At 34.1% G+C, this 12,859-nt stretch overlaps 2 protein-coding genes across 3 annotated transcripts; both read right to left on the reverse strand.

The window, feature by feature from the left end:
- Positions 1-14: 14 nt before the first annotated feature.
- On the reverse strand, positions 15-8,627 carry LOC107907507 (peptidyl-prolyl cis-trans isomerase CYP59). 2 transcript variants are annotated; one of them, XM_041092968.1, is made up of 15 exons: positions 8,364-8,627; positions 8,170-8,274; positions 7,893-8,010; positions 7,679-7,729; positions 7,041-7,132; positions 6,802-6,901; positions 4,756-4,878; positions 4,589-4,666; positions 4,224-4,270; positions 4,087-4,142; positions 3,445-3,485; positions 2,155-2,264; positions 1,465-1,472; positions 1,039-1,168; positions 100-950 (listed from the first exon to the last, which is right to left on the reverse strand). In XM_041092968.1, exons 1-15 carry the CDS (start codon positions 8,459-8,461, stop codon positions 266-268), a joined length of 1,842 nt encoding a protein of 613 aa, XP_040948902.1. In that variant the 5' UTR covers positions 8,462-8,627; the 3' UTR covers positions 100-265. The 2 variants fall into 2 exon arrangements, with proteins under 2 accessions (XP_016690405.2, XP_040948902.1); XM_016834916.2 differs by lacking the exon at positions 1,465-1,472 and having other exon boundaries at positions 15-950; positions 1,039-1,174; positions 2,160-2,264.
- A 1,802-nt stretch (positions 8,628-10,429) lies between these two features.
- LOC107907504 (60S acidic ribosomal protein P3) lies at positions 10,430-12,691 on the reverse strand. The gene is made up of 2 exons (XM_041092969.1): positions 10,970-12,691; positions 10,430-10,762 (listed from the first exon to the last, which is right to left on the reverse strand). Exons 1-2 carry the CDS (start codon positions 11,165-11,167, stop codon positions 10,598-10,600), a joined length of 363 nt encoding a protein of 120 aa, XP_040948903.1. The 5' UTR covers positions 11,168-12,691; the 3' UTR covers positions 10,430-10,597.
- Positions 12,692-12,859: the final 168 nt, after the last annotated feature.

The raw sequence follows: 12,859 nt of genomic DNA on the forward strand, positions 1-12,859 counted from the left end.
TCTCAAGATTAGAATTCATCGCACCCATAAGTTTTGTATTTATTTGATAAAACCGAAAGACTCACTGTAGTTTTAAAAACCAAAAGTAACTCATGGAGATACAATACAATACCTTGGCAAAGGTCGTAATTGATAATCAAGCTTAAGGTTTTAGTTTATTCATCTGAATATGGTAATTGACTGGTCGTTTTATCAAAAACAGATGCTAAGCCTACTTGATTTGCTGCATTTAATAGCGAAAATAAAGCATATATCATGCATCATTCTATCTCTTCCTATCACCTCGGCTTCTTTTATCCCTATCATGATCGTCATCACTTTCAGTTCTCCGGTGCCATCTTCTATCCCTATCATGATCATCATCACTTTCAGTTCTCCGGTGCCTATCTGTCCGTTCTTCCCTCCGATCTTTATGGACATGGTCATTTGCACCACTTCTTCTGTAACTCAACTCATTCCTCGAATCTCGTCTGTTACTTTCTGCATATTTCTTCAAATAATCACTTTCACCCTTCTTGTCAGTGTAGGCATCATCATCACGGCTTCTTTTTCTGTGATCATCTTGTCTTCTATTTGGAGGACTATTGTCGTCAGCATATCTCTTTCTGTTACCTGCATCACCTCTCCGGTCATCACCGCGAACATCTGAACTACTCTTTCTGTGACTTTGCTCATCTCTTCCTCTTTGTCTGTCTACATGCCTTTCTCCATCAAATTGATCTTTAAGATGTTTCTCATCTCTCCACCCACCAGATCGACTCATATCCGCTCTGTAATCTCTACTTCTGTTTCTCTGTTTATCCTTATCATTGAAGTCTTTCCCCTCCATAGTATGAGAACTATTCCTGTTTATTTTGTATCTGCGCTCATTGCCATCAAACTCATGGGACAGATCCATTTTTCCTTGCTGAGGAGTCTCAGGAGCATCCCCATCAAATACCATCTCATATCTATTACAACCATCACATTGTCAGAAGAAAAGAAAGAAGAAAAGAGGGCCTAGAAGGAATGCAGATATAAGCATCCAATGTCACGGACCTTGAGCTATTATCTCCACCATGCTGTGCATTTTCATCCTTTAAAATATATTTAGAATTTTGCAACTGGGTTGAGGGTCCCTCAGTACAATCCTTAGCAACGTGATCAATAGCACCACATTTAAAACAACCTCCTCCTACACCCAAAACATACAAACAAGTTTGATGTGCAAAGTTCAGCCACTGTGAAATTTATATGTATAAAGGAACGTGATATTCAGAGACAAACAGACATTCAGATGAAGGAATTAGAAAACATGTTTAGAAGCGAAGAACCGAACATCTAAGATAAGTGCATGCTTACAAATGTTTTTATTATCAAATATCAATAACCATTGACCAAATATTGGAGGCAATCTTTACTCCAATCTTTAGAGGATTTCTCAAAATAAAACAGATAGGATCAGACATGAGGCAGAAGAAGAACCATCACCGCTAATCTTTTACAAGGTCCCTGTCCTTGCATATTTCATTGCTAGGTTTTCACATTCAGTTCAAAGCCAAAAGGATTTCTTCTACAAGTTCAACTTGCAAGTGTCCAATTCAGAGCCCATATGACCCAATTCAATGTAATTCAAGTCCACTTACAGTTAACTTTCTTTTTTACCGATTACATTAACAAAGACTCAATGGATTCATCTCATAAAACACTGTGGGATCAATTGAACCAAATCAGAGTATAAAGGCTTAAATGCATATTCTACACAAAATTTAAGGATTTTTCTATTTGTTTTTAAGTCTTCCTGTTCCGAGTAATTAAGCACTTTGCAGATGGCTTCTTGTGCATTCAACTTTCCCATCATCTACGGATCAATAGAACCCATCACTTTAAGAACTTGATCATCTAAGATGCAGAATTTCCTTAAACCGACTCTAAACAACTTAAGAGGTCAGGTGTGTCCAATGCACTAGTCAATCTAACAGGTTCACTAACTGATTGAACAGAGAAAGGTTTAAGCAACTTGACTATTTCTATTTTTTCATAACAAATATATATCTATGCATCAAATTGCATAATAAGCGCCAAAGCATTGACGATGGGCAGGGTAGTTCAATAGGTAGGCCTAGGATCTCAAGTATGTAAACTTGGAACACTGCAATGTGGCAGTAAATTTACTTTACCTTTACCTTCTGTTGATCCTTGCGCCTGTATTGGGACCAAAGTTTTGCAACACTTTGACTAAAATCCACATGTATCCTTCTGTCATCAATCAACGCATTATCCATCTACAATGAAAAATTCAGTCAACAACAAAATCTCCATGCCCACATGAAAGAAAAGTTAAACTAAAAATAAATATTTGATCCACAAAAAGAGCCTGCTTTTTAACGGACCAGTGGCATCAATTTTATGTCCAAAAGAAAGATGTACAGCTTATTCCCAAGGACAAGAACCATGCCAAATGGAATGTTTAATTACGTAGGAATGTGTTTTATTTACACTGTAAATTTTATGAGCTAAATTTGAGATTTTATATATTTAGAGCATTTAAGTTATATCACATTAACTTTGCATGTTAAGTATGTACTAGCTCTAGAAAGTAGGCAAACACTTGCAAAGGACTATCTCGACAAGGCTTTTTCACCATCAATCAAAACTTGAAGAGTAAAGGCTGTGCCAAACGATAATTAAAAAAAACTGAACCTGTGCTAAAATAGTCCTAGTCTGAAATATATTATTTTCAAATGCAACCATTATGTTTGATAAATTAATAAAGTATATCTGAGTATTAAGGTAAATCTAGGCTTAGTTAGAGTAAGATTTAAGGCCAATTAGATTACACTTTTGGTCTAGCAGTCATTAGGGTCTCTAAATTTAACATAAAACAAGTTTTATTAGGAAAGTCTAATGTTCTTTTTTAAAGACATTGGTAACTTTCACCAGATGTAAATATTCTTCACACACGATTCTTGCTTGGGTCATTGAAATTTAACACATGCTAAGTTACATAACGAAGTAAATCCTGATGCTAAGTGTTAAGATTGTTAACAAAATGCTGACAAGATGGCCATATCAGCATCCACGTCAGTATTATTGATGAGCTACATGAAAGTAGGTAACCCCCTCCCACCCCCATTAAAATCCATCTATCCCAAGATTTTAAATTTAGATCCTCTGAGTTTTAGTCTCAAGTCCAACCAACAAGGTTTACCCTTGAGGATGACTTAAATCCACATTGACAAATAAGGTACTTGAAGCAAAGGAAAAATAGTTTTTCCAAATTAAATTCAAGAAACCTGAGATTTTAAATAAAAAACAACAGTAGTACTATAACTCCTTGAGAACCCATGCCTCAAGTAGAAACAAAATTGAACAACAAAGAATAAAACAGCTGTGTGATCAGTTCACGTAATCTTCAAATATCAAGTAAGAAACATGCAAGAAAGAACATTTATTGTGTTATACCTTGAAATATGCTTGTTCACACGCCTCATTGGTCTCAAATTCTGAATTGATAAAATACCGTTGACAGTATTATTAATCCAAGAGAACAAAACGCAAGTAATAAAGTGTTGACCAAAACAAAAAGGAAGAAATTTTAATGAAATAGCAATAATTATCTTTCCTTGATGTCATGAATATCCATAAAGATCTGGTGGATATTTAATCATGAACATTCACTGTGACACCAAAGTGTTTGACTCAAACACATTACTTTGTCTAAGTTAACATACAAGACTCAACAACTATTAATGAATTATCATGAGCCTAAATAATCAAAATCCAAACCACCAATTTGGATCAAGCTTACGGCACTCTATTTTGCTTATCATCTTATTCTATCTAGGTTCATCTTCAGTCTTCAAAATAGCATTTTCAATCAAAAAACAATAACCACCTTCCACTCAAATTTAGGACTAGAGCTAGAAAATAAGCTTCCAAAATCAGTCATAAGCATTTTCAACAATATTTCAAGTTTGAAGTTGCCCAGAATTGAAAAATACTGTAGAGAGAATATTTTATTGAAAACAAGACAAAGTCAAGCTTCTCATATAATAGGTTATAGATGCATTTGGATTAAGATGACAAAACAATCAAGATACTCACCAATGAAAGCATAGCATAAGCTGTCTCCAGTCTTATAATCACGGATTACCTCAGCCCTGACATTTAGTTGCAGTGAGAAACACATTGAAAAACACAAGAATCCCAATATTGCCAACTATTAAGAATATTATACTCACGATACAACGGTTCCAAAACGAGAAAATATAGTATGCAAGTCCTCATCCTGCAGTTAAATGAAAAAAAGGCAATGAAAATGTGCCTTGCATTAATCTGGTTTTAACTCTATCTGAAGGAAGGAAAAGTGTCAGGGTTGGATTAGATAAGAGGTATTTTCCTCTGATTAAGACAAAGGAACAAGTGAGACAGGAAGCAAATAGTAAAAATGCTGTAAAAATGAAAGCACCCGCATGTTCTCAGCCAACTTATCCTTGTCAGTCCTCTCTGATAAACTTCTCCAATCAAAGTCAAAATAAGTGAAACAAATCAATGAATACACGTACACACACTTATTGCCAACACTGAATACAAAATAAGCACTCACTTCAGTAACTGGATTCAATTTACAAACAAATAGAACATTCTCAGGAGGCTTAATTTCAGCATCAGGAATATCCCCAATCTGCAATGGAGAAAAAGACGGTAAAAAACTTTAACAGTGATCACATTCAAACAAAAAATGAAACAATCATCATGGACACGGTAACTTACACTTTCAAGTACAACTGCTCTCGAATGGGCATCCTTTGCACGGAGAACCTCCTCAAGCTCCGAAGCACCTAGTTGTTCATCCATGGGAACCCAATCATCTTCAAGCCGAACATCATCATCAACCTAGAGACAAGTATAAAGAAACTAGTAATTACTATTAATATTTAATAGAACATACTATCCAAAAGGGCACTTGACATAAAAAAAAAAATACAAGTATGATATGATATTTGACCCCTGATTATTCATTCTTAAGACACAACATCAGTTAGAGATCAGCATTAAACTAATGAGATCAGATGTCCCCATCCCTCAACAGTCAAAATCAGAACCCTCTTAAAGGTGCATGATAATGCAGCAGACAAAAAGGACCAATATCAACGTTCCATCTAAGTTTCTACTACTCTATAGGTTACATAAAAAAATCAAAATAGTAGTGGGAAAACAAGAGTTTGCTTGATAAAATAGAAGAAAAATAAAGTCTAATAACCAACTTCTTGCAAATCTTACTCGAGCAAGCATGCCAATTTAAAATATTTAATCATGTGTGAGTAAGCACAAGGATTTATTATTCAGACAAACACAGATTGAACCTAGACCAAGTCCCAGTCATTTTTAAGAAGAAAGGCATCACCAGCTTCAACACACAGCCAAATATAAACTACTTTCCTGACTTTTACGTTGCTCATTTACATTCTCAACCACTCACATTCCAAAACCATCATTTATCAAGCGGCATTATCCCACATCTATCTCATGTATTGGGTTTCCTACGGCCTAATATTCAAATGAGACCCTTCTACATATTACCAATTGGTTAGGTTGGACAATCAGCATTGTCTTAGAGCCAAAGTTGTGCTCTGTTCTTCCTGCCTGACCACAGACAAGGTTGATGACTCTTTGTAAGATTATCAAAGTGTAGATCCTTGTTGAGTCACATGTGAGGGACAGTGCTAAGAGGTGCTATTCCATGTTCATTAAGTTCTGAATTTCTTGTGGGATTATATTCAAGTTGAGTCCCACATAGCAAATTAGTTTTAGATTGGATGCATCACACCTTTCTTTCTATTCCTTTTTTTCCCTTCTTCCTTCTTAAATATATAGAAGGGTTGCTCAGAAGGTTGAAAGTGACCCATGAAGAGCTAGCCAGATATCATTTAAGTATCAGATAACTTATTCAACCAGTCATCTATTTTTAGATACAGACTTGAAGATACAAATTCTATGTTATAAAAGTAAAGAACTTTAATCCCACAACCATTTGAAGAAATAAAATATAAAGGTATGCAATAAAATCAATAAAGGACTACAAAGGCTAAATGCTCTAGAGATAAGCAAAACTATCAAAAATAATTGAAAATGCAAATTCTCTGCTATGAAAGCTTAATCCCACAACCATTCAAATATATATATAAAGGTATGTACTAAAATCAAGAAAGGACTATGAACAGGCTAAGTGCTCCAGGGACAAGCAAAACTCTTAAAATCCAATCTCCTATATAGTGCTTTTAGTTCTTCTCACACCCAGGTGTTCTTTTAATGATCCTTAAATGAGCTTTGAACTCTGAAAAAATTTGATGCCCCTAAAGCAACTTCCTGCTTAAATATTCACTATAAGGCTAGAAAATTCCTACAGTAAATGTATTCAGATGGAAATTATTAATAGCCAAAATGCATGTTAAAAAAATGTAAGAAAATAAACATCAGCAAGTTAAAAAAATAAAAATAAAAAATATATATAGAATTTCTTAGCCTTCAAAAGCACAGTCTAGGCAGTGTGAGACAGTTCCCTTTCAGATAATGACGCATCCCATATGCTTCTCATATTTTTCCATAACACATAAAATTAGACATTTTCTCTTTCCAAACGATTAAAGTTAAGGAAATGTCAAGTGACTCTGCATGTAACACAATTACAATAGAAAATTGGAAAGCATCTCGGTAAAAGAACTGGCAATTTCCAAAAGTGATATGCAGGTCACTTGTCACTTATTCAACTATGAGCATTTTAAAATACAAATAACTAACATCCGAAAGAGTCCTTACCTCATCCTTTGGTTTTCCTTCAGGAGAAGCACCAGGAATCAACTCAGACAACTGGGGAGGATCATCAAAAGGATCATCTAATATGTGTGTGTGTTTGATTCTGTTCGATTTTCAATAGACACAACTAATATATTATGTTACAGAATAAATTGAAATGAACTAACAACATAGAATAGGAAATATTGTCTGCAGCCCAGACTTCGCTAAAACAGCATATAAAGAATGGAACAAGGTTCTACCGGATATTTTTATATGGCCTGCTCTTCTCATCTACATAAGCTTCATTAATCCTGGTCAAAGTTTCCAATCCTTCAGCAACTTCTCCAAAGACCTGCAACAGTAGCTCTCATTTAGGAATAGAGGATATTATCATCAATAATAATAGCAAAAACAGCAACAAAAATACAATGTCTGATTAAGAAGCTCTACAAAATAAATGTCCAAATTGAGGTACTGGATATGTGTTTTAACATAAAAAGTAAACACCCCAAAATGAACCACCAGCAATTCAAAAAAAATAAAAAAGCAGCTCTCAAATGCCAAAAATATTTCAGCATAGCTCTTAGAATCACAAACACAGAGCATATGAAGGAATATCCCAGCTATAAACCATAGAATATTCTAGTTGCAAACTGCACAAGAACATAAATGTCATATTATTCTGGTTAACTCATAAGAAATGCCAGTAACAACACATTAATAATTCATACTAGGCAGTTGACAAAATTTGTTAAAAGCTTTGATCTAGACATTGAAGGAAACACTGTAAGCAGCAATTTCAAGAGTATTTTTTTAAAATTAGCATCGATTCACAATAAGTAACGTGGTTAAGAATGTGATAGGAAAAAAATAACAGTAGATGCATCAAGAAACTTACTGTGTGCTTCCCGTCAAGATAGTCTAAATCATCCCGAAGTGTGAAATAGAACTGGAAAGAGAGGAAAAAAATTAAAACAGAAGTGGTTTCCATAATGAGAAGAGCAAAAAAACAAAAAACTAGAATTAATGAAGACTTATTCTTCGTAGAAGACGAACAAAGCCGTTATCATAATAAACTGAGTTATCGTGAATCAAGCAAAAGAATCACATACCTGGGAAGCATTAAGATTCTCCCCAGCGCTAGCCATTGCAACAGTGCCGGTCTTGGAATGCTTTATATCATGATGAATCTCATCGCCGAAAAATCGAGCCTGATCACCATAAAGGAATCTGAAAAAAAAGGGAAAAAGGACTCAGTAATCTCAATGGTAAGCACTCAACCAACGAGCTAATTCAATATTATCACGAAACTGAACAGGAAATTGTGGCATATAGAAGCTAAAACTGGAAAAAGATGCCGAAGAGCACAATATTTTAGCAGATTCTTACTTATACACGGAGTCTCCACCTGAGCCAGTCCCAGTAGGGTCCCCTGTTTGGGCAGTAAAATCCTTCTGAACAGTGTGAAACAGACACCCATGATAATACTTAATCCTGCGCCCAAAAGAATTAAAGTTAAAAGGAAGAAGCCAGAAATAATTATGGTTGTATTGGAGAAATGAAATTTGGGGAAATGAAGTAACTTGCAAAGCTTCAAAAAGTTTTTGCAGGTTAAAGGACATTTGTCTGTGAACAAATCCACCACAATATCGCCTAAGCTCGTCACTATTAAAACAGACATAGATTCTTAACACAATGTTTACAAGGGATGAAGGGAAGAACAGAATAAACGGGAAGGAGAAAGAGATCTCTAGAGGGGCAGAGGGGCGAGGGAAAGAGACGGACCGACCTACTTTGAAGTGGAGATGTGGAGACCCAGGCCTACAGGCTCGGCCCGTCTTCGTTCGGGTCCGGTTTAATCTTTTAACCCAAGCAAACATATACTATGATCTGGCTAATTCTTTTATACAGTATCTATTTTCACGCATAATTCTTGAAAAACACCAATAGAAATTGGGTAAATTTTTATAAAGATGTGGTATATTTAGATTATATTTATTTTTTAATTTTAAATTAAAAATTATAATTATTGGGTATACTAGTAGTGAAACTTTTAACTTCACGAGGGACACCAAAAAGTTACTCATACTAATAATTGGTGAGTATTTAATATGTTGCTAGTGAAATTCCACTAGTAAAATTACAAATTTACCATACGTCTCATTCTTATATAATTTTTTGTTCTTATTTTTATTTTTTGCTATAACTTATGTATACTTATAATCATCCTAAATTTACTTGTGTAATTTTTAAATTTCAATTGCAGTGTATCGAATATTTCTCTTAAAAATATCATTAATCGATGAGATTTAAATCATAGCTTCAATAAACCTTGCAAATATAATTTCATTAATTAAAAATTATTTTCATTCAATGAAATTTGATTAAATGATTTTCATCTAAAATTTAAAAATTTTATTAAAATAATATATAAACTAAAATTTTTTTTTATTTCACTTATAAATAAAATTAATATAACTAAAATTTGAGACTACAAGTTATTATATAGAACTAATTTAGGAATTTAATAAAATGTGTACTGCATCCAATAGACATGTTCATGGAACAGGCTACTCATCCAAACTTGAAGTCTCGATTAAAATTTGAAAGGATTTAAATAAAAATACTATGCCCAAAAATTGATTGGACAAAAAAATTTAAACCCATTTAAAAATATATGTTGGGCTCAAGCTTAAACATTTAAGATACGAGCTTAGCAACAACAAACTACAATTACATCAAACAACACTTAAGCCCATGAAGGATTGTTACAATCAGGCATTAGCTAACAACTCCTGAATAGATAATGGTGGTTCATCAAATACACATAAACTTATAAAATCAAAATTATATAATCTGCAACTTTAAAATATGAATAACATGTACCTACCAATTCTTGCTTAAGAGACAATATAATATCTTAATTCCATATGTTTGCACCTTTAAATTTAAAATATTTGTAGTTTTTTGAAGAAAATACAATTACGAAATAGAATCCTCAAAACATGCCATAATTTTGCTTTAATCGTAGATGATACAATGATAGACTGTTTAATAGTTTAGAGTATTTAACCTTGCTACAATAATAATCATCTCGACAAACGAGTGATTTATTCTCAGAATGGAAACATTGTTTCACAAATATAAAAGCAGGAAGGCATTTATTATCAATGATTTTTTCAATTTTGAAAATTTCTTGCGTCTCAAATAAAGAGGATGAAAACCATCATTTGTAAGTTGCCTCTTCAAAAAAAGCGGTTTAAATTCTAGTCATTACTGGATTCACATTATCATCCCTGACTATCACAAAAATGTTGATGTGAACTCCATAGCCCTACATTAATGGAAAAACTCAACTATCAAGCAAGGTAACCTCAAAACATACCAACATCAAAGAAGCTTATGATTCTACATTTCTTAAAGGTTTTCTCTATCTAATCAATCCACTCAAAGTTCTAGCCAAGAACCTAAATTAGATCTTAGTTTAGTTCCATGATTTATGAGCAAATTGCGTAATCATGAACTAAAATCAAAAGCATATTTGGATCTTTTCCTCTCAATGGCTTTCCTTGTGCCCAAACAGAAGGTAAGTAACCACGAAATCAACGACACATCACAGAGAGTAAATCACTTGAAACAAAACCAACGATGCCAAAAAACATACTCATAATATTGTCAAATTTATCCTGAAAAATGGCTTCTCCTAACTAGGAAAAGTGCCCAATGTCACCCAAAATAGTCTAATTCACGCATAAATGAAAAATGAAAATGTAACAACTTGCTAAGATCTAAACAGGCAGTAAGGCAGTAAAGGAGCTTAATCAAAGAGAGAGAATCCCATATCGTCATCACTCTCCTCTTTCTCTTCCTTTTTCTCCTCAGCTGCAGGAGCTTCAGCGGCAGCGGCAGCGCCTCCAGCCGGAGCAGCAGCAGCACCTCCACCCCCGATGAAGGCTCCGCCTACAGCACCTCCAATAACCACCTGTTGGCATAAAATATCAGAAATATGAAACCGAACCAGAAATAAATGATATTCACCATCGGATCATCGCAAAAACAAGTATCCAATCAAATTAAACTTGTTCTTTTGATTACGGTTTCAGTATTTCGTTTTTTCCCAATAGATCTAATGACGAAATAATAAGATGATGTAAATAACGACAAAGGCAAGCACAAAAAAGGAGAAAACCTGGAAAACGGCAGAATTAGGGGTAACGACAGAGAAAGAGGAGGTGACACCACCAGAGGAGTCGCAGGCGGTGGCAGCCTGGACGAGTTTCCGCTGGAGCTCGTAAGTGGAAGCAGCAGAGCTTTCAATCTCTCCCTCCAACTGCTTGGCAGACCACTCACCGCCTTTGCTCCTGCACACAAATGTGAAAACACCCATCGTTTTTTTCCTTTTATTACCTCTTTCACACACGAACTAACAAACCGCAAATTCGCTCAGCCCAGAGATGAAGAGAGACGGCCATGCTACGTATAGAATCACTTATTTATAGTATCATCATACCCTGAAAAACCCTAAACTTCTAATTTTGCTAAATGTCTACTTTCTCCCTTCCTTATTTTCTTAATACCTGTTGCATCCTCCTCTCACCCAATGAATTTACCAAACAATTAATTTAATAAATGTAAGGGTAAAAAATTTAGTCAGTAAACCCGTTTTATTTTGATCACTCGAACAGAAAAAATTTTCATTTTAGTTTCCAGTGTTTGACTTACACATCACATCATTATTTTTTATCATTTTATTTTACCCTTTTCACTATTCATCATTTTTTACTCGGAAAATTTTTTTATTTAAATCTTTTAAAAATTTTAAATTAATAAAAATAAAATTATATTTTTTTTACTTTACCCTTTTCACTATTCATCATATAAAAAAGTTTTCTATTTAAATCTTTTAAAAATTTTAAATTGATAAAAATAAAATTATATTTTAATTTCACTAAAAATAATAAAAATTTAATTTAATACTTTAAAAATTATAAATACATAAACTAAAATTTACTCCTAAAAAAGTTTTCATGGTTGGCTAGTCTTCTTATTCTTTTTCCCTCCACACCAGATTATAGCTTTCAAATCCATTCTGCTAGTCCCTGCTCATCAAACCCATTAAAATCTTCGATTGTTTCTTCTTTTCTCACTTTATTTTTCTCAAATTATTTAGCATTTTCAAACTAAATTTACAGCAAAGAAAGATAAGTCTTCTTACTTACAGACTCTATTAGAAATATGGGAGTCCAAAATCAAGGCACAACCGAACCGACGACTAGAAGAAAAAAGCGATCGGCGAGGAAGTCTGCTGCGAAAACTTCATTGGGATGAACAGATGCTGCGGTGGAATTCACAGCTCTGAAAACGATGGGAACAAAGCAGCCCCATGAACGTGGCTTCTTAATAAATAAGAAACCATATAATATAGATATATATATACAACATACACCGACTTTTGCAATTATTTACTGCGAGAATTCTGCAACCCGAAAACAATCAAACAACACGTGAAAAACAAAGAATCAGAAAATGAACAAAGTTAACATTTCATACCCCAAACGAAACAAAACGAAATCGATTTCCATTTTGCTTGCATTCAATTTCAAACAGACACAACTAGCATCCATAGATAATCAAAACCTTAAATCAGCAGCACAAAATAGATTGAGCAAATATAATACTTAAGCCTTCTATTTTTCGAAAACCGAGTTTAGCAGCTTGAGAGATGAGATAAATAGCACAGTAGGAAGCACAAATCTAAAGAAAAAGCTAGAGATAGGAAAATGAAAATGAAAGATGAGAAAAGAAGTAAACATGGCAAGCAAAGTGTCGGTAGAGAGCTTTCGGCTGCAGGGGAATTTAGGTGGAGTTGGCAATGGTGTAGCCATGGAGTGTGGCCTTGGTAAGGAAGCTGATGGTGGTGGAAGGGTGGCGTGGAGGGGTAGAGAATAAGAAGAAGAATGAATGAATTTGATTGGTCGGAAAGTTTGACCTTGATCAAGAAAGAATTTTATAATAGGATTTAACTAACAGACGTTGTTAAGGATACAAGTATTTGATTTTAGATGATTGAAATGAAAAT

This window comes from Gossypium hirsutum, chromosome D05 (genome assembly GCF_007990345.1).
Source record: "Gossypium hirsutum isolate 1008001.06 chromosome D05, Gossypium_hirsutum_v2.1, whole genome shotgun sequence".
NCBI classification, from domain to species: domain Eukaryota; kingdom Viridiplantae; phylum Streptophyta; class Magnoliopsida; order Malvales; family Malvaceae; genus Gossypium; species Gossypium hirsutum.